At 52.7% G+C, this 15,594-nt stretch overlaps 1 protein-coding gene across 1 annotated transcript; it reads right to left on the reverse strand.

Annotated features, from left to right (window-relative positions):
- Nucleotides 1–340: 340 nt before the first annotated feature.
- Chst10 (carbohydrate sulfotransferase 10) lies at nucleotides 341–14,625 on the reverse strand. Its single transcript, XM_046440366.2, has 5 exons — nucleotides 14,475–14,625; nucleotides 8,288–8,379; nucleotides 6,924–7,146; nucleotides 3,748–3,853; nucleotides 341–2,390 (listed from the first exon to the last, which is right to left on the reverse strand). Exons 1-5 carry the CDS (start codon nucleotides 14,572–14,574, stop codon nucleotides 1,853–1,855), a joined length of 1,059 nt encoding a protein of 352 aa, XP_046296322.2. The 5' UTR covers nucleotides 14,575–14,625; the 3' UTR covers nucleotides 341–1,852.
- Nucleotides 14,626–15,594: the final 969 nt, after the last annotated feature.

The following is a 15,594-nucleotide window of genomic DNA, read 5'->3' on the forward strand; positions in this document are numbered from 1 at the left end:
TGACAGTAAATCTCCATCAAAGCAGCACCACGGGAAGCACATGGAGTGGTGCCTAGGAGTAAGACGGTGGGAGAACCACCTGCTTTAGGGCAAGACCAGAAGGGGGTTGCAGGACCTCGGTGGAGGGGTGAGGGCTGCATCATTCCAGGGGCCAGGTGTGGGGTCAGGAGCCACAGTGGGTGGAGGTGGACTGTCCCAGACATACTGAGATGTCCAGGAGATGTTTTGATAGCAATCTCTACTTGTTTGGCAAAATATCCTTGGAAAATGACTCAAATGCCAGAGGGAGATTTAAAAAAAAAAAAAAAAGTAAAAGAAAAGAAAAACCAGGCGTCCAATCTTTGCTTTCTGAGAGAAAAGGCTATTTTAATTAGGACTAACTTTAAGGCCTTAAATTCACATACATGATTCACACTGTTACTCTTCAGCTCATTGAGTCTGAAAGGATTTTAACAAGACACAGCAGAAACCTCATAGAAAAATAACTCAAGGTTACATCCTTGGTGTGTCCATCGAGGGTGAAGGGCCAAGCCTCACTTCCCATCCACGATCCCGGCCTCAGCAGGCTGCGCACACCCGTCCTGGTCGCCAAGCCTCAGGGTCACACGCAGCCCTGGTGCCCCTTCCCCCGGAACTGCAGCAAGGATCAGGTTTGGCACATATTTTAAATATCATTTTACTTTCACATTTATAAATCCAGGAAGCAGTTTTGAGAAAAGGGGGGCTGAGGCTGCCTTTGAGAAAAGCCTGGATCACCCCTCCCGGCTGGGCTCCCGGGTTCTACATGGCCCTCGTGGTGGCTGTGGCGTGCTCCTCGTGGGGGCTCTCTCTGTGCCTGGACGCTGCCTTGGCGTCGGATTTTATTGCTGGTGAACTTGATGACCTCACTTCTGGCCAGTTAGTCCAGGATGGTGGCATCAGCAGACATGGGTCTGGTGGTGGCCGCTTTGCTGAGATGAAAGGGCACTGAATGTGGAGGCTGCACTGAATTCTGTTTGGCTTCCTCCAGACTAAAACTGTTTAGTCTGTTCCGCGCTCTGGGGAAGGTGAGGCCCTGGGAGAGCTGGGTGGAGGATCTCCTGTCGCCCACCCAGATGGGACACGTGTCAGTCAGGCGGAATGGAGGTCCCCAAATCAGTCCCCAGCCTGGCCTGCTCCTCCTTTCCTGTGCCACATTCCTTTTAAGCCCCCCCCCCAGGTGTCCTCTTTCCAGGGTGGTAAGAACCTCTCCTCCAATCACTTTCCAAAATTTTACCTCTGGTGCTAGATGGGATAGGCGATTGGCAGGCAGCGGTCCAGACACACGGACCTGCCTTGCACAGGCATGGGTTCTGAAAGACAGACGGTTGGCCCTGCTCTGGGGTCATCACTGAATGTCACAGGGACTCAGTTGTCCCAGAAAGGACCATCTGTTATAGCAACACCAAGGTGAAGGCCAGAGGTGTCATCTTATGACTCAGATTTGATCCTGCCCGGCCTGGGGAGCTTCTGCAGCACCTCAGCTTCTCCACCCCTCCTAAAAGTGCCAGGTACCATTTTTGCAATCCATTGATGACAGGCAAGACCACCCTGGCGGCCAGGAGGGCCTCGGCTGTGCCTGCCAACTCAACAACTGAGGGCGATGGCTCCGAATGCTGTCACATCTCCTCCTGCAGATGTCTTGTCTCCACTTCTCTCCAAGGTGAGGCCAGCGGCTTCCTGATAACAGGTGGGGGAGAGGCCCTCGGGATCAGGGGAGGCCTCAGGAGTCTTAAGGAGAGGTGTCATGGAGAAAGTGTCATTTCTGTGCTCAGACCTCTACCTGGCTAGCCCCCAGTCTAACAGAGATATCTGGATTCATGGGTCCTAAACATTAGTTTAGCAAAAAATCTGGTTTCTGGTACCCAAAGAGCTTAAAGTCCCCTTCAAAACGTGCATACAGGCGCCGGATGTCTCGTTTGCTGATGCCCAGAAAGTAGCGCTGCACCTTGGTTCTGTTATACACGGTGATGCCCGGTGGGATGGTGGGGTAGGACACCAGGTGGTCTATGCCGGCCTCTCTCAGGATGTACGGGGCATCCTCCTCCAGGGTCTCGTGGTGTCCAATCACACTGTACTTTATCTCACAAGGCGCACACAGTTCCACATACGTCACCCAGTGAATGATATGGTCCCCAAACTGAAGGTCCAGCCATCTGTGGTTTGGATCACCCAGATAGCGCACGAAATCTTCAAACTGGATCCCCCGGGTCTCTGTCCGGTTCTTTCTGTATTTCCTGATGATGCCAGGGGCAATCTCGTGCCTGTACCAAGGCTCAAAACGGGGATTATGAACAAACTTGTCCTTAAATGCAGAAATGAGTCTCTCGAAGGGATCTCTTACAATAAAAAACTTGAAGTATGTTTTCAATCTAAGAAAAACAAAATGAAAACAGGAAGTTAACTGCATGCTCCTGGAGCCTATGGCTGAGGGGGTGGGAGAGCGAAGAGCAAATGGGGCAGCTCCCACAGCTGAACTCTCACCAGGCCAAGCCCGGCCCCGAATGCATTCCATGCATCTCTTCCTTAATCCACTGCAAGATTTTGTGCGTTGATTCCTATTCTCAACCCATTTTTACAGAAGAGAAAACAGAGGCTCAGAAAAGTCGACAGTACTCGTTCCTGGGAGTCTGTGAAAACTCTATTTCATCAACGCTTTATTTTACTGAATAACTCAAAATTCCAAGAATCTTTAACAATTTTGTTCTTGGACAGAAAACTATCAAGGCAGGTACTCTGAGTGAGCCAGGGATAACCGACGGGCCTGGCCTTCAGGATGCAATTCAACATTGTCAGGGGAGAGAAAAATCAGAGCAAAGCCAGGGTGGGAGAAAATGCACACTCCAGCCTGGGTGGGCCGCTGGACACGGCTGCCCTGAGGCCTGGGGCAGTGGCGAGCATGACAGCAATCCTGCATCAAGGTCGACACTGCAAGAATGGAGTGCCTACTACTTGCAGAGACTGTCTGCCCCAGTTGGCCTGCCTTGACTTCTGAGTCTCCCCCAGAAGCCCCGGGGGGGTGAGTGCTCAGGAGGTAACAGGTGGGTTTGCACCCAGAAGGACTTCTGTACTCAATCAGCCAGAGCCAGAAACAATGAAGGGAAGTGGCCAAGCCAGGGAGGCCAGAGCCCAGCCCCAGGCCTGACGTTTAGGTGCTGCTCAGCTTTCTGGGCCCTTTAAACCTTGTTCTCCAGAGCCACTTCACAATTGATGGGAGACCTGTTCCATTCATTGGCTACGACTCTATTCTTGCCCAAATCAAGAAGTACCCCCCCACACACACACTGCCTGTGTGGATCCAGGTTCCCAGGGGGAAGCTCCTGTGACACAGGCACAATGCTTTTGGAAGGGGAAATGAGGGTTCCTACAACCCTAGTCCCCTTCTCATGAAGAGAAGACCACGACGTTCAGTCAAGAACCCACAAAACTTCACAAAACCAAAGCACGACAAAAGTGACCCCTCATCTGTTAATAAGATAATGTGAACTGTTGGGGCCTGTCCGATGGCAAGGCTGGAAAAGGTGCTCTGAAGTCCTCAGGGGGGGCTGAGAGTGTAAGCACATGGTCATCACGCAGGGGCAGACCAACGCCCGGCTGCTGGTCCCAGCACAGCCTGTGGTCCCCGTGGTCCCCGGGGTGTGATCTGGAATACGCAGCAAGTGCAACCTGAGCTGGATTCTAGCAGACTTTCTTCACAGGCTCCCAACCCCCACCCCACCATGCTCTCACCGCTTCTCAATTCCCACTGTGCTGAAGGAGGAGAGACGAGGGAGGCCGTTCTTCTCATGGTCGTGAACGACATTTTCAGGAATCTCTTCGATGGAAGGAAACGCTCCTAGGAGACGAGAGAAGGTGTGTTGGTGGCCTCGAGATGACCCTCTTCACCTCAGGGCTCCACATTCTCGGGGCACACAGGGCAAACCCACCCCCAACAGCCACGCTGATGTCCTTGAATTCCAGTTGCTTCTACGGGCAGGACGGGAGAGGGAATGAGAGTTCCAGACAGAGAGGGTCCTGGGGAGGAGAGGGCAGGGGACAGGGCAGATGTGGGACAGTGTCCACCCCTGGCAAACCTTCCGTTAAACAAAGCTTGGGGTATGCAGACAGAATTCCTAAAACCACTGATACTTTACTCTGAGACTGGGAGAATTGCCAGGGGGCAGGCCTGGGAAACGTGGTGCCCACCTATGCCCACATGGTCCCCATTCTGCCTGGCAGGCTGTGCTCTGGCAGCACCACACCCCAGACCTAGGTGGTTCCTAGATAACCTCAGGGCAACCCAGAACAGCACCAAAGGCGATTGGTGCTAGAAAAATCTGGCTGAAGTTCCCGGCACAGTGGTGTACGTCTGTCATCCCAGCAGCTCAGGAGGCTGAGGCAGGAGGATTGTGAGTTCAAAGCCAGCCTCAGCAACAGCGAGGTGTTAAGCAACTCAGTGGGACCCTGTTCTTAAAGAAAATACCAAGTAGGGCTGGGGTTGTGGCTCAGTGGTCAAGTGCCCCTGAGGTCAATCCCTGGTACCAAAAACAAAACAAAACAAAAAAAGAACGCTGAAGTTATACAGCTGTGACCCAGGTAAACAGCAGGGGCTGAAGGAGGACGTGTGTGTCTGAGGAGGAGGCAGGAGTGTAGCAATGGCCACTGGCCATCCTCAGGGCTCGGCTCTGGGACCACGCTGCTGCGGGGAACCTGCTCGGTGTCAATCTCAGGGCTGGTGGCCAGGCAGGCCTTTCTTTTCCCAAAGTAGAAAATGGAAATAAATGCTCATGATGCTGAGGAGGGCCTAGCCATGCCCCTGCAAACCTTCACACTGAATTTGGGCTAACCCTGTCAGGTGGAGCTCCAAGTCCTGGCAAGGAAGACTCTTGTGGCCTCCATCTAAGCAGGGCCCACAGTGTCCCTGCCTGCTTATTCATTCATCCCCTCCCCCAGAATACTGAGTCCAGGACTCTGTGCCCCAGTCTAGGACTCTGTGCCGCCCAGGCTGGCTGGCTAGGAAATGACCAAGAGGAGCAACCACTAAGGGCACCGCAGAGCTGGTGCAGTGGTGCATGCCCACGACCCTAACTGCCTGGGAGGCTGAGTTCAAGGCCAGCCAGCCCAATGCAGTGAGACCTCACTGTCAAAAAAGGAAAAGAAAAATGTATAGAAGTGGGATGACAGAGCCAGCTCTGTGGTCTGCACCTAGGCCCACTCACCCCGTCCCTGTTGGGACCTTAAGGACAGCCACCCCGACCACCTGTAGTTTACCAGGTTACCTGTGGGCCTCTCCAGCTTTTCCCTCCGTCTAGTTTGTTTTCATTTTTTAAGAAACTTAGAGATTATATAAGCCCATGTTTTTTGTTTGTTTGTTTGTTTTAAACAAACAAGATGAAGATTTCCAGATGAAGCCTCTTAATCAACCACAAGCTGGGTAGTAAAGGTCCTCTCAAAAGCAGTTTGATTTTTGTTCTCATCAAACTGACTGTGACTAGGTGTCGAGGTCAAGGGTGGTGCTTGTTACTTTTTCCATGTTTAATTTAAGCTAATCTTTAGCTAATACATGAGAACCTAGAAATCACACATATTGCTGGGGTGCTGGTGGTTGTTTTTGTTGTTGTTTATTTTGGTACCAGGGGTTGAACTCAGGGGCACTCGACCACTGAGCCACACCCCCAGCCCTATCTTGTATTTTATTTAGAGACAGGGTCTCACTGAGTTGCTTGGTGCCTTGCTTTTGCGGGGGCTGGCTTTGAACTCTCGATCCTCCTGCCTCAGCCTCCAGAGCCGCTGGGATTCTGGTGGTGTTTTGATATACACCCCCCCCCCCCCATGGCCACTCCTGTTCTGCCCTTGAAGTGGGCACGTCTTTGGAGATGCTGAACACTGCCGTGGCTGACTGTGGGCTTTTTGGTATACTCCTCGCTTTCAACTTGATTTCTAACCTTGTTCTCTGATTCGGAACATCCTGACATAGTGCCAGAGAACGATGAGTCACCCTCTTCTTCCCCAACCACCCTGTGAGGAGGCAAATGTCAGCCAACTCTGACCAGCACCTCTGAGAGCAGCCCAGGGAGCCGCGGGCAGGAGGACATGGAACCCCAAGACCTGCCTGCAGCACCCGGGGTCTGATTCCTGACCAGGAGTCCACTGCCAGTGGTTGGAAACAAGTCCCTTTTCAAGCTGAACTTAACAGACAGCGTCCATGATGATCTTGGATCAGCTCAGACTAATTGGACTTTAACAAACAAATGAACCTGCTGTCTGAAGCAGAGAGTAAGCCTAACTACAGGATATGAACGCTCTTTTCTATGATTCATTTGTTCCTGAGTGAACATCAGATTTCCTGAAGCAAGCTAACCTAATCCTCTGAATATATACAGATGCTTAGTGGAAAATAAGGTGCTATTTCCGTCTACCCAACTGGCACAGGCTCCTGGACCTGCAGGTGAACAGGCCCCAGATTCATGCAGGGGGCTCTCCTCCCAGGATCTGGAGTGTGGGCCCTTCTCACTAGAGAGAGGCACTGTGCAGCCTCCTGGTGACCTCAGAGTGTGGTGGCCTTGACACACTCAGCATGTGACTTTAAATGCATCAATATCAGCGGGTTGGTCAAGCTGCCTGAGGTGGGGGTTCCACTGGGAAAACCAGGAGACCCTGTTGTTGGCTATGTGCCTTTGAAAATGTTCACCATCCACAATGAGCCCACCCAGGGTCGGGGTGGAGCTCAGGGGTAGACACTTGCTGCATAATTAACCCTCCCAACTCCCAAAGTACGGCACCAACAGGGAAAAAAGGGACAACAGAGAACCATCTGGAAGGCTGTCGGTCTTTTCAGGAGAAACCACTCCCTCCTTTGACCCCTCTCCCCTGCCCAGCTACTGGGACCCTTCCCCAGGCAAACCCTGATGTCATGGTGGACGCACCATTGAGCACAATCAGCACTTTCTTCCACTGGGTGTTGCCCACCTTGGGGGTCTGGCAGAAAAGAATCTTGTGCTTGTCGCAGACAAATATGCGGTCCAGGACAAACTTGGAGACCGCAGTGTGCGAGAGGTTCCTCAGGGCCTCGTCCCGGCAGACGTTCCTGATGAGCTCCAGGCGCTCCATATAGACCAGAGGGGCAGCTGGAGGCATCCTCCCGGTGGGCTGTGCGTGGAGGAACAGAACAGGCACCAGGGCTCATGGGGGGGAGAGGGTCAGAGCGACAGCAGGGCCCAGCATGAGCCAGCGGGACCTTCTCTGCCCATCCACAGGACCTTTTCTTTTCTACGATTTCATTTGTTCCTGAGTGAACATCAGATTTCCTGAAGCAAGCTAACCTAATCCTCTGAATATATACAGATGCTTAGTGGAAAATAAGGTGCTATTTCCTTCTACCCAACTGGCACAGGCTCCTTGATCTGCAGGTGAACAGGCTGGTTCCCTTTCCATGGGTGGCAACCCCTACTTCCAGCCCCCTCCCAGGCCCTCACTGCCCTGCTAAGTCCCTGGGATGAATCAGCCCAGGTGGCCAGGAGAAGAGACTTGGTTCCTGGGACTTCCCTTCTCAAGAGAGGGGTGATTCAGAGAAACAAAAAAGGCTCAAGTGCCTGGCAAGGGCCCACACCCCTTGAAGCTGTTCCAGAGCCCGAGAACCCCTCCTAACCCGAGAGGCCTCCATTGGATCCAGCCTTGGCTCTGTGCACGGTGGGCAGAGTCGTTCCAGAACTCCTGGCTCAGTCTGGACCCAGTGCTCAGGGGCAGCTCAGGGTCTCAGGGACTGACGCCCGGAAAGGCCCAGCTGAAGAGGGCAGAGGAGACAGGCAGGACACACAGGTGTTCTCAGAACTTGTCCCCACTGCTCACGTCGCGGCGGTGTGTCTGCCCCAGACGCTGCTGAGACAGTGGGCCCAGTTCCCAGAACCGCTCCATGGGCCCCCTCCAGCTGTGGCCCTGATTCTAAGCACTCTGGAACGCATCTGCTGCTGCCTCTCTATCTTCCCTTGCGGCTAACAGAGCTTCTTCCCAGGATCTCAGAGCAGATGGTTCCTCCAATCAGACATATTCAGAGGGCCCAGATGCTCCTGTGTTCTCTTTTAAAATGCACGAGTTTCCAGGCAGTCCACTCAAGGGGAGGTTGTAACAGCCCGTCCTCCCGGGACACAGGCCTTCTAGAACACCCTACAGTAGGACATGGGATGACACAAGTTCCACCTGTTCCCTGGCTCCCACTCCTCCCTGGTGGCTCTACCACGACCAGACTCCCCGATGCTCAGCACTTCTGCCCAGGCCCCCAGCTCATGCCCACCTTCGGATCCTCGGCAAAGTGCTTCTCTTCTCGTGACTTCCCGGCTTCTGGCACAGTTGTCAGGAACAGAAACTCCTGTTTGGCGCTGTACCCTGGAAGACAGATAGGTTGAGATTTCTTGTCACCAAGAAACAGGATTACAGATCAACGAGACCGAACAGGGGTCCCAGGAGGGAATTCAGGGGTGCTCTACTGCTGAGATACATCCCTAGCCCATCCCCCTTTTTTGAGATAGGGTCTCACTAAATTGCTTAGGGTCTTGTCAAGTTGCTGAGGCTGGCCTCAAACTTGTGATCCTCCTGACTCAGCCTCCTGAGTCACTGAGATGACAGGCGTGTGCCACCACCATGCCTGGCTTCTCTGTGTTATTTCTTACAACTGTGTGTACCTCCACAATGATCTCCAGATTAAAAAAAAAAAAAAATTAACCAACAAAACAAAAACAATCAGCTTTCATATCAGTTTATGAAGCTGTGGTACTCAAATTGAGATAGAGGAATCTTATAAAGTGCTTGTCCAAACTAATAATTTATAACAATAGGTTTTGCAGAAACCTTTGGGGTAGAATTTGATTATAATCTTTGGTGTTCTGCAAATAAAGAAACAGGTAGTTTCAAAATTTTCCAAAGCCTTCAAATTAGAAAAAGTAGATGTTAAATAAAAATTAAAAAGCTGATTACACAAAAGGATGTTTCACTTTAAAAAAAGGTTCAAGGTCTACTCCTTTTTTGTCACTGAGAACCACGCTTTGCCTTTGGTAGGTACTGCTGTGCCTGCAGGCCCCAAGCCCCTCCATCCAGCACAATGAGCTTCCTCCCTGCCCTCCTTCTCCCCTCGCTGCACGAGGAGGAAGAAAACACCCCCACCCCCACCCCTGCACCCTGTTGCGGTGTTCTTGTCCCCCGCCCCCTCCTGGCGGTTGGACCCCAGAGCCAGCTCTGTCTGCACATCTTTATGAACCTCACTAAAAGCCTTTCTCCTTTCTCCTCTTTTTCAGTGAAAATGCAAACTTAGCCAGAGCTGTCGTACGGCTACGTACCTGCAATAAGGATGGAGAGCACTGTCTGCTGTACAAATGACAGAGGCCATCGGCCCCTGAACCCCTAAAAGCCCTCCAGGGGCTCTGAGAGCAATGTCTGTCCAGCCTCTCGCGCCACAGCCTGGTTCCTGGTGAGAGCGGACATGCTCACGGGGTTCTGCAGAGACCTAAGCTCCCTTCATAGCATTCTGGATGGGGAAACGAGTCCTGAATTCTAAACAAGTGATTCACCAGTGGATTTTTGAAAACGCAACCTACTTCACACCCTCAGAGCACACGGAATGGATCGTGGTGGCTGAAGAACTCCTCAGCTCCCAGCAGCCACACCAGCCAACCCCCCAGCTCAGCCAACCCCCCAGCTCAGCCAACCCCCCAGCTCAGCCAACCCCCCAGCTCGCCCAAACCCGACTCAACTCGACTCAGATGAAAACAGCAGCCGGTTCATATTTGCTTTTCTTTTTCTGTTGCTTTGTGGCTAGCCTGCTATTTTTTGCAGATGCCGCCACCCCCACTGGGATGACAGAGGTCGCTCTCTTCACCCTGCCCCTCAAGTAGAGGAGTCGGATCCCGGGGCAACGGCCAGGGGTCTTTGTGCAGTGGCTTACCGTGTTGTCATCATTATGCTGTTTTACAAAATGTCGACGTTTTGTCAGATAAAGTTCTGCTTGGTTTTTTTTAAAAAAGTAACCACAACCTGCCTCACTGATGATATACTCAGTCACTGCTCTAGTTTGGAGGTAGGAATGTCCCTCCAAATGTCCTGCATCAGGCAATGCAGCGATGTTCAGAGGTGGAAAGACTGGATTGTAAGAGCTGTGACCTAATCACTGGATTAACCCATAAACTGAATGGACTACTGGCAACTGAAGACAGGAGGGGCACCAAGGGAGGAAGCAGGTCACTGGGGGCGTGGCCTTGCACTATGTCTGTCCCTGGCCCCTTCCTTCTCAGCTGCTGTGAGCTGGGCACCTTCCCTCCTCCACACCCTCCCACCATGACGTTCTGCCTCACCTCAGACCCAAAGCAATGGGGCCAGCCACTCATGGACTGAGCCTCTGAAACCACGAGCCAAAATAAACCTCCCCTCCCCTCAGTGGTTCATGTCAGGTATTTTGGTCACAGTGACAAAAAGCTGACTAACCGTCACCAAACCTCACCGCTCCGTCCCATGCATGAGCTACGTGGGTGGCACAGAGAAACACAAGTCACAGGCTCTGCCTCAGTGGCACACAAGAAAGCTGAGGGGCTGAGATGAGGCCACAGACTGGAAAAGGAGCACGGCGGGAGAGAGGTCAGAGTCTGCAGCACACACTGGGGCCCAGGTGCCATGTTTGGAGTCTGGCACACTATGCCGTCACGGACCCACAGGGCAGGATTGCGCCTCCTAGAATGAAGCCAAACTGACCCTGGTTCAAGGCAACACTGAAGCTTGCTGAGGATAAACCACCACTGCACACGTCCCTGTGACTCCATCGCTGAGGTGACATAAAAACCCTTACCATAAAAAATGGCAAATGTTGCATTAAACAGCAGCTCAGCCCCCCCTCCCCGCCCTCCCCAGCTCCAGTGGAGGGGAGTCTTGCAGAACAGGAGGTGAGAGGAAAACCCGCCCGCCCACTGACTGGGATTCTGGACCAGGGATTGGTTTCCCAGAGGACGGAGCTGGAAGGAGCTGCCCCAGGGACACCCGAGTTACCTGAGGCCCCTGAACACTGACACCAAGGACTCTCCACCCTTCTTGTGGGAACGGAACTTCACCACGAAGGCGCCCTTGTTAGAAGTGAGTTATTTCCTTATAATGATTCTAATTTTTTTTAAATACTTTTTTAGTTGTAGTTGGACACAATACCTTTGTTTTGTTTATTTATTTTTTTGTGGGGCTGAGGATGGAACGCAGGGCCTCACACAGGCAGGCAATCGCTCTTCCGCTGGGCCCCAGCCCCAGCCCTCTGAATGACTCTTCACAAGGGGCTCTTGGTCGAAAAGCAAAACCCTGTGACATGGGTGACATAAACTCCAACAGACAAGCCATCCTCGTGGCCACTGCGGACAAACCTCTCTCAGTGTCCTACAGGTTGGACTGCCTCCCCTGAAGAAGGGCCCAGTAAGGCTCAAAGGCCACACTCACTAAACCGAGGGGCAGGTGAGCGAGGGAGGTGCCCACAGCACCGCAGCCCCCAGCTCCTGGAGGCCTCTGGACGGACATTAGCGGTGAGCTTCCCTCGGGGCTTGATCCTGCCTCCTCGTCCACATTGGCAAGAGACCTGTTATGACTGGACTGAGGTGTGCCCCCAAAGCTCCTGTGTTCATTTCGGGAAGGTTTAGAGGTGAAATGATTAGATCTTGAGAGCTGTGACCTAAGCGCCCATTCTAGTTTGAATGGTGACTGTGGGCAGGTGGGACGTGGCTGGAGGAGGAAGTCACTGGGGGTGAGAAACTGATGTGACTCCATTTTTGAGAAACCAGCTTCTCCTCAAGGCCTGTCCAAGGAGGGGGCGTGACCTTGTCCTTGGAAAAACCCACAGAGCACTCCTAAGCACATACCCACCCTGCTGAGTTGTTTGTCTGTGAATAACAGGAGAGGTCTGTGGCTCCAGGTGTCCCTGACTCAGTTAGGCTAGGTGAGGACCCATAGCAACCCCCTAGCAACCACTAATCAGCATGAGACAGGGAAATACCTGGGATGCCAGATGACCCCCCAGTAGTTTATGGTAGTTGATGACAAGTTGGGAAACCATGTAGTTCAGCACATACACCCCTCGTGGCCTAAACCAATCAGTTCAAACGAATCCCCCTATTGTGCTAACCAATCACCCCTACCCAACTTGTTCCCGCCAGTGAATGTGCTAATCAATGTTAAGAGTTGTTGTTTGATTTTCCCGCGGTGTGGAATGATTTGCTGTGTGATGTTGTGACGCATGGAGTATCCCCCCAAAACCTATAAAACCTCACTGAACAAAGGACCAGGACTCACTCCCTGGGACCGCTGCGTCGGAAACAGCTGTGAGCCCAGGCTTGAGCTTGCAATAAAGACTCTTGTGTGATTGCATCGGATTCGGCTCCTGGAGGTCTACTGGGGTCCCACGAATCTGGCATAACAGGGGTTGCCCTGGAAGGGCTCATGTTCCCTGTCCCCCTCCCTCTCTCTGCTCCGCAGGTGCCATGAAGGGAGCCGCTGTCCTCTGCCACTGCCTTCTGCCAAGGGCCCAGAGCCACAGAGTCGGCCAACCATGGACTGAGCCTCTGAATCGGCTTTTCCTCCTCTGAGTTGTTCTTGTCAGGTATTTTGGTCACAATGACAAAAAGTTGACTGACCCAAGACTCTGCAGCTGAGCTCACTGCCTCCAGTCAGACTCAGTCAAGGGACACCCACCCCGTGATCCAGCAGGTACGCTAGGACAACCAGATAAGATCCTAGTGAGTCACAGTAGGCTGGGTTCGGCTGCTGCAGCAGGCCACACTTCAGCAATGTGACCACCGAGGTCCCTCCCTCCAGGTCCCTCCCTCCAGGTCTCCAGTGCACTTTGGGCAACAGCATCCTCACTGAGGCCACCGTGGGGGAAGGGGCAACAAGGCTCTGACCACCCAGAGATGCTGCACAGCCTCCTCCCACATCAAAGTGCAGAGGAATCACCTCCACCCACCACCTCAAGGCTGAGAGGTGGCCTCCGGCAAGCAGTACTGAGGACAGTCACAGACTACCTCTGCAGGTCAGAATCCAAAGCCCTCCCTGTGTCCTCCTGGTTTTTACCCTCATCAGCGTTTGCTCCCCTTCATGAAACCACTTCAGCATCCACACTTTTCTGAAAATACGGAGCATATAACCTGCCACCTCCCAGCTGAATGTCACCTTGTTTATCAGACCCACTGGGCAACAAGCTGTCCTTTAAAAGCTCTTTGGCCAGGGACCATTACATGAGTGCAAGGACCCACGGTTTATTTAACTCCCACTTTTATTCTGGAGTGGTCTGGTCGAGATGGGGCCTCACTATGGGCAGCACAGCCTGTTGCCTAGAATGGTCAGGAACTCTCTGGCTCAAGCCATCCTCCAGCCCTGGCCTCCCCAGTGGCTGGGACTACAGGTGCACGACTACAGTGGGACTACAGTATGTGCCCAGCTTATTCAACCATTATTGATGGAAGTGTCTCTGAAGTATATCACAGACACTTGTACTTTTCCAAACAAAATAAAACACCAACAGCTTCATCGGATGGCCTGCCCCGCAGTGCTTGCCCTCCTGGGAGATGATATTCAGGATAATCATGAAAGAGATGTATTTCGTGTTCTCAGCAGCGCTTTGTTTCAATTTCCTGGCGATGTTGACGTGGTGCGTGGCTCTCGACGGGGCCCCACTCCTGGAAGCCAGAATCCACTTGGTCTCAAGCAGTGTAGGGCTGACACAGTCCTGCAGGTGGCTCTGGAATGAGCCGCTCTCAGCTTTAACACGGATTGCCACTCTGGGTGGCACACAACAGTGCTGAAGCTGCTGCAAACTCTGAGTGTCCCCTGGGCTGAGGAGACCATCACGGACTCCTTGCACACACCCAGTGCTTCACAGACCAAGCGCCTCCCAGGGGGCTGTCTGAGTAGAGTGTGTCCGTTTTGTAGGAAAAAAACAGAAGCTCACATAAGCAAATGAGAAGGACAAGACATAGAATCGGCTTGTCCAAGACGGTCTGGAGCTCTTACCACGCCCTCATCTGAGCGCCAGTGCTCACTAAGGGGTTAAAAATCCTCCAAGAGGTGGGTATATATTTAAATGACCCTTCTTCCATGGCACTGAAGGTGACCTTCAAAACACATGTGCCACCCATGTGGGACACCAGCTGACACCCAGGCATGCTGAGCAGTCATGCTGCGTCTCTCTGACTTCAGGCAGGGGACATTCCCACGCCAGGAGCCTGCCGTGTGCGCTGCTGCGAGGCCCTGCTGCAGGGCTGGGAGGAGGCCCTGCTCTCCGCTCTGGTTACAGCCACAAAGAAAGCACCTTCTGTGAAGAGCCTCCGGTCCCTTCCCACCTCCCTGTCCTCTGCCACTTCTCTGCATGTCCTTGGACCCTGGGGCAGCTGTCCCTCATGCGTGCACCTGGGAGCGGTACTGCAGCAGAGATGAGCGAGCCAAGCCCCTGCGGCAGGAGGCACACCTACCGTCTGGGTCTTTGAAGGTCAGCGTGATGAACTTGCTGGCCACCATGAACATGAAAATCACCCAGAAGCACACGGCCAGCAGGAGCCACTGCTGGTGCATGTTGTCAGCCGCCAGACACTCAAGGACTCTCCCTGGAAAACACAAGTGCGAGAGGCCTCTGCTGCTCAGAGTAAATCGATTAAACCAAAGCGAGAAGAAGAACAGGCAATTTCAATGATCAGAATCGATACAAATATTTAAGTCTTTCCCTTTACAACAGCAGGTATTGTGACTCTTTTGTACTTAATGGATAATATTGAAGGATCCATTTGATAATTAAATCAAATTTAAACACCCTAGCGGAAGATAGCATAGGCATAGGAGAGAATGCCACCCCTATGTGTTCTGGGAACCCAGGACAAGATTTTGCCTTTGCAGATTTGCCTCCGGACTCTGGTCTGGCTCAGGCTAATGTCACTGTGAGCTCCATGAGGGTGGGAAGCAGGGGGGGTGGCAGGAGGCTTGCTGAGGACTAGCTCTTTGCTGGGGATGATTCATGGAAGGCAGAAGTCATATGGAGACAGGCCACGCTTAAAGTCCTGCCTGGCCCGCAAGGTACGGTCACACCCAGAGCATCTGAAACAGCAAAGAAATAAACACCTCTCGCCTGGGGTCACTTGCCTGCAACGGTGTGTGAAGAACCTTGGGGGTGGGTGCTTTTCATGTTATCACGGCCCTAGAGTGACACATGGGGTCCTCAGCCCGTCCCAGAAGTCACACTCTGCTGCAGGAGATATACACAGAATCAGGACGTCACTGCCAATTCTCAACAAGACAGAGAAAAAAAATGTGTGTGTGTGTGTGTGTTTCATTTCTTCTTTAACAGTGTTTCTTCAAGCCAGATTGGACCGTTTAATGACGTTTCCCTGGGCTGGACTGGTTTCCCGCTGAATGAGGCCAGATGTCACCTCTGGGTAGAAGAACTAGTCCTCAACACAGTGCTGATGACAGATGAGCCCAGAGACAGCTTCCCAACCCTCTCGTCCCTGCATCTGCGTCCCCAAACCTCACTAGAGCCCAGCATCGAAAACCCAAATACCTTCCTCAGTGACTACCAAGGGTGATCTGGCCTCTCCCTGA

The sequence above is a fragment of the Marmota monax genome, unplaced genomic scaffold (genome assembly GCF_021218885.2).
Source record: "Marmota monax isolate L192 unplaced genomic scaffold, Marmota_monax_Labrador192_F-V1.1 WCK01_AAM20220418_F8-fsc00210, whole genome shotgun sequence".
Taxonomy (NCBI): Eukaryota; Metazoa; Chordata; class Mammalia; order Rodentia; family Sciuridae; genus Marmota; species Marmota monax.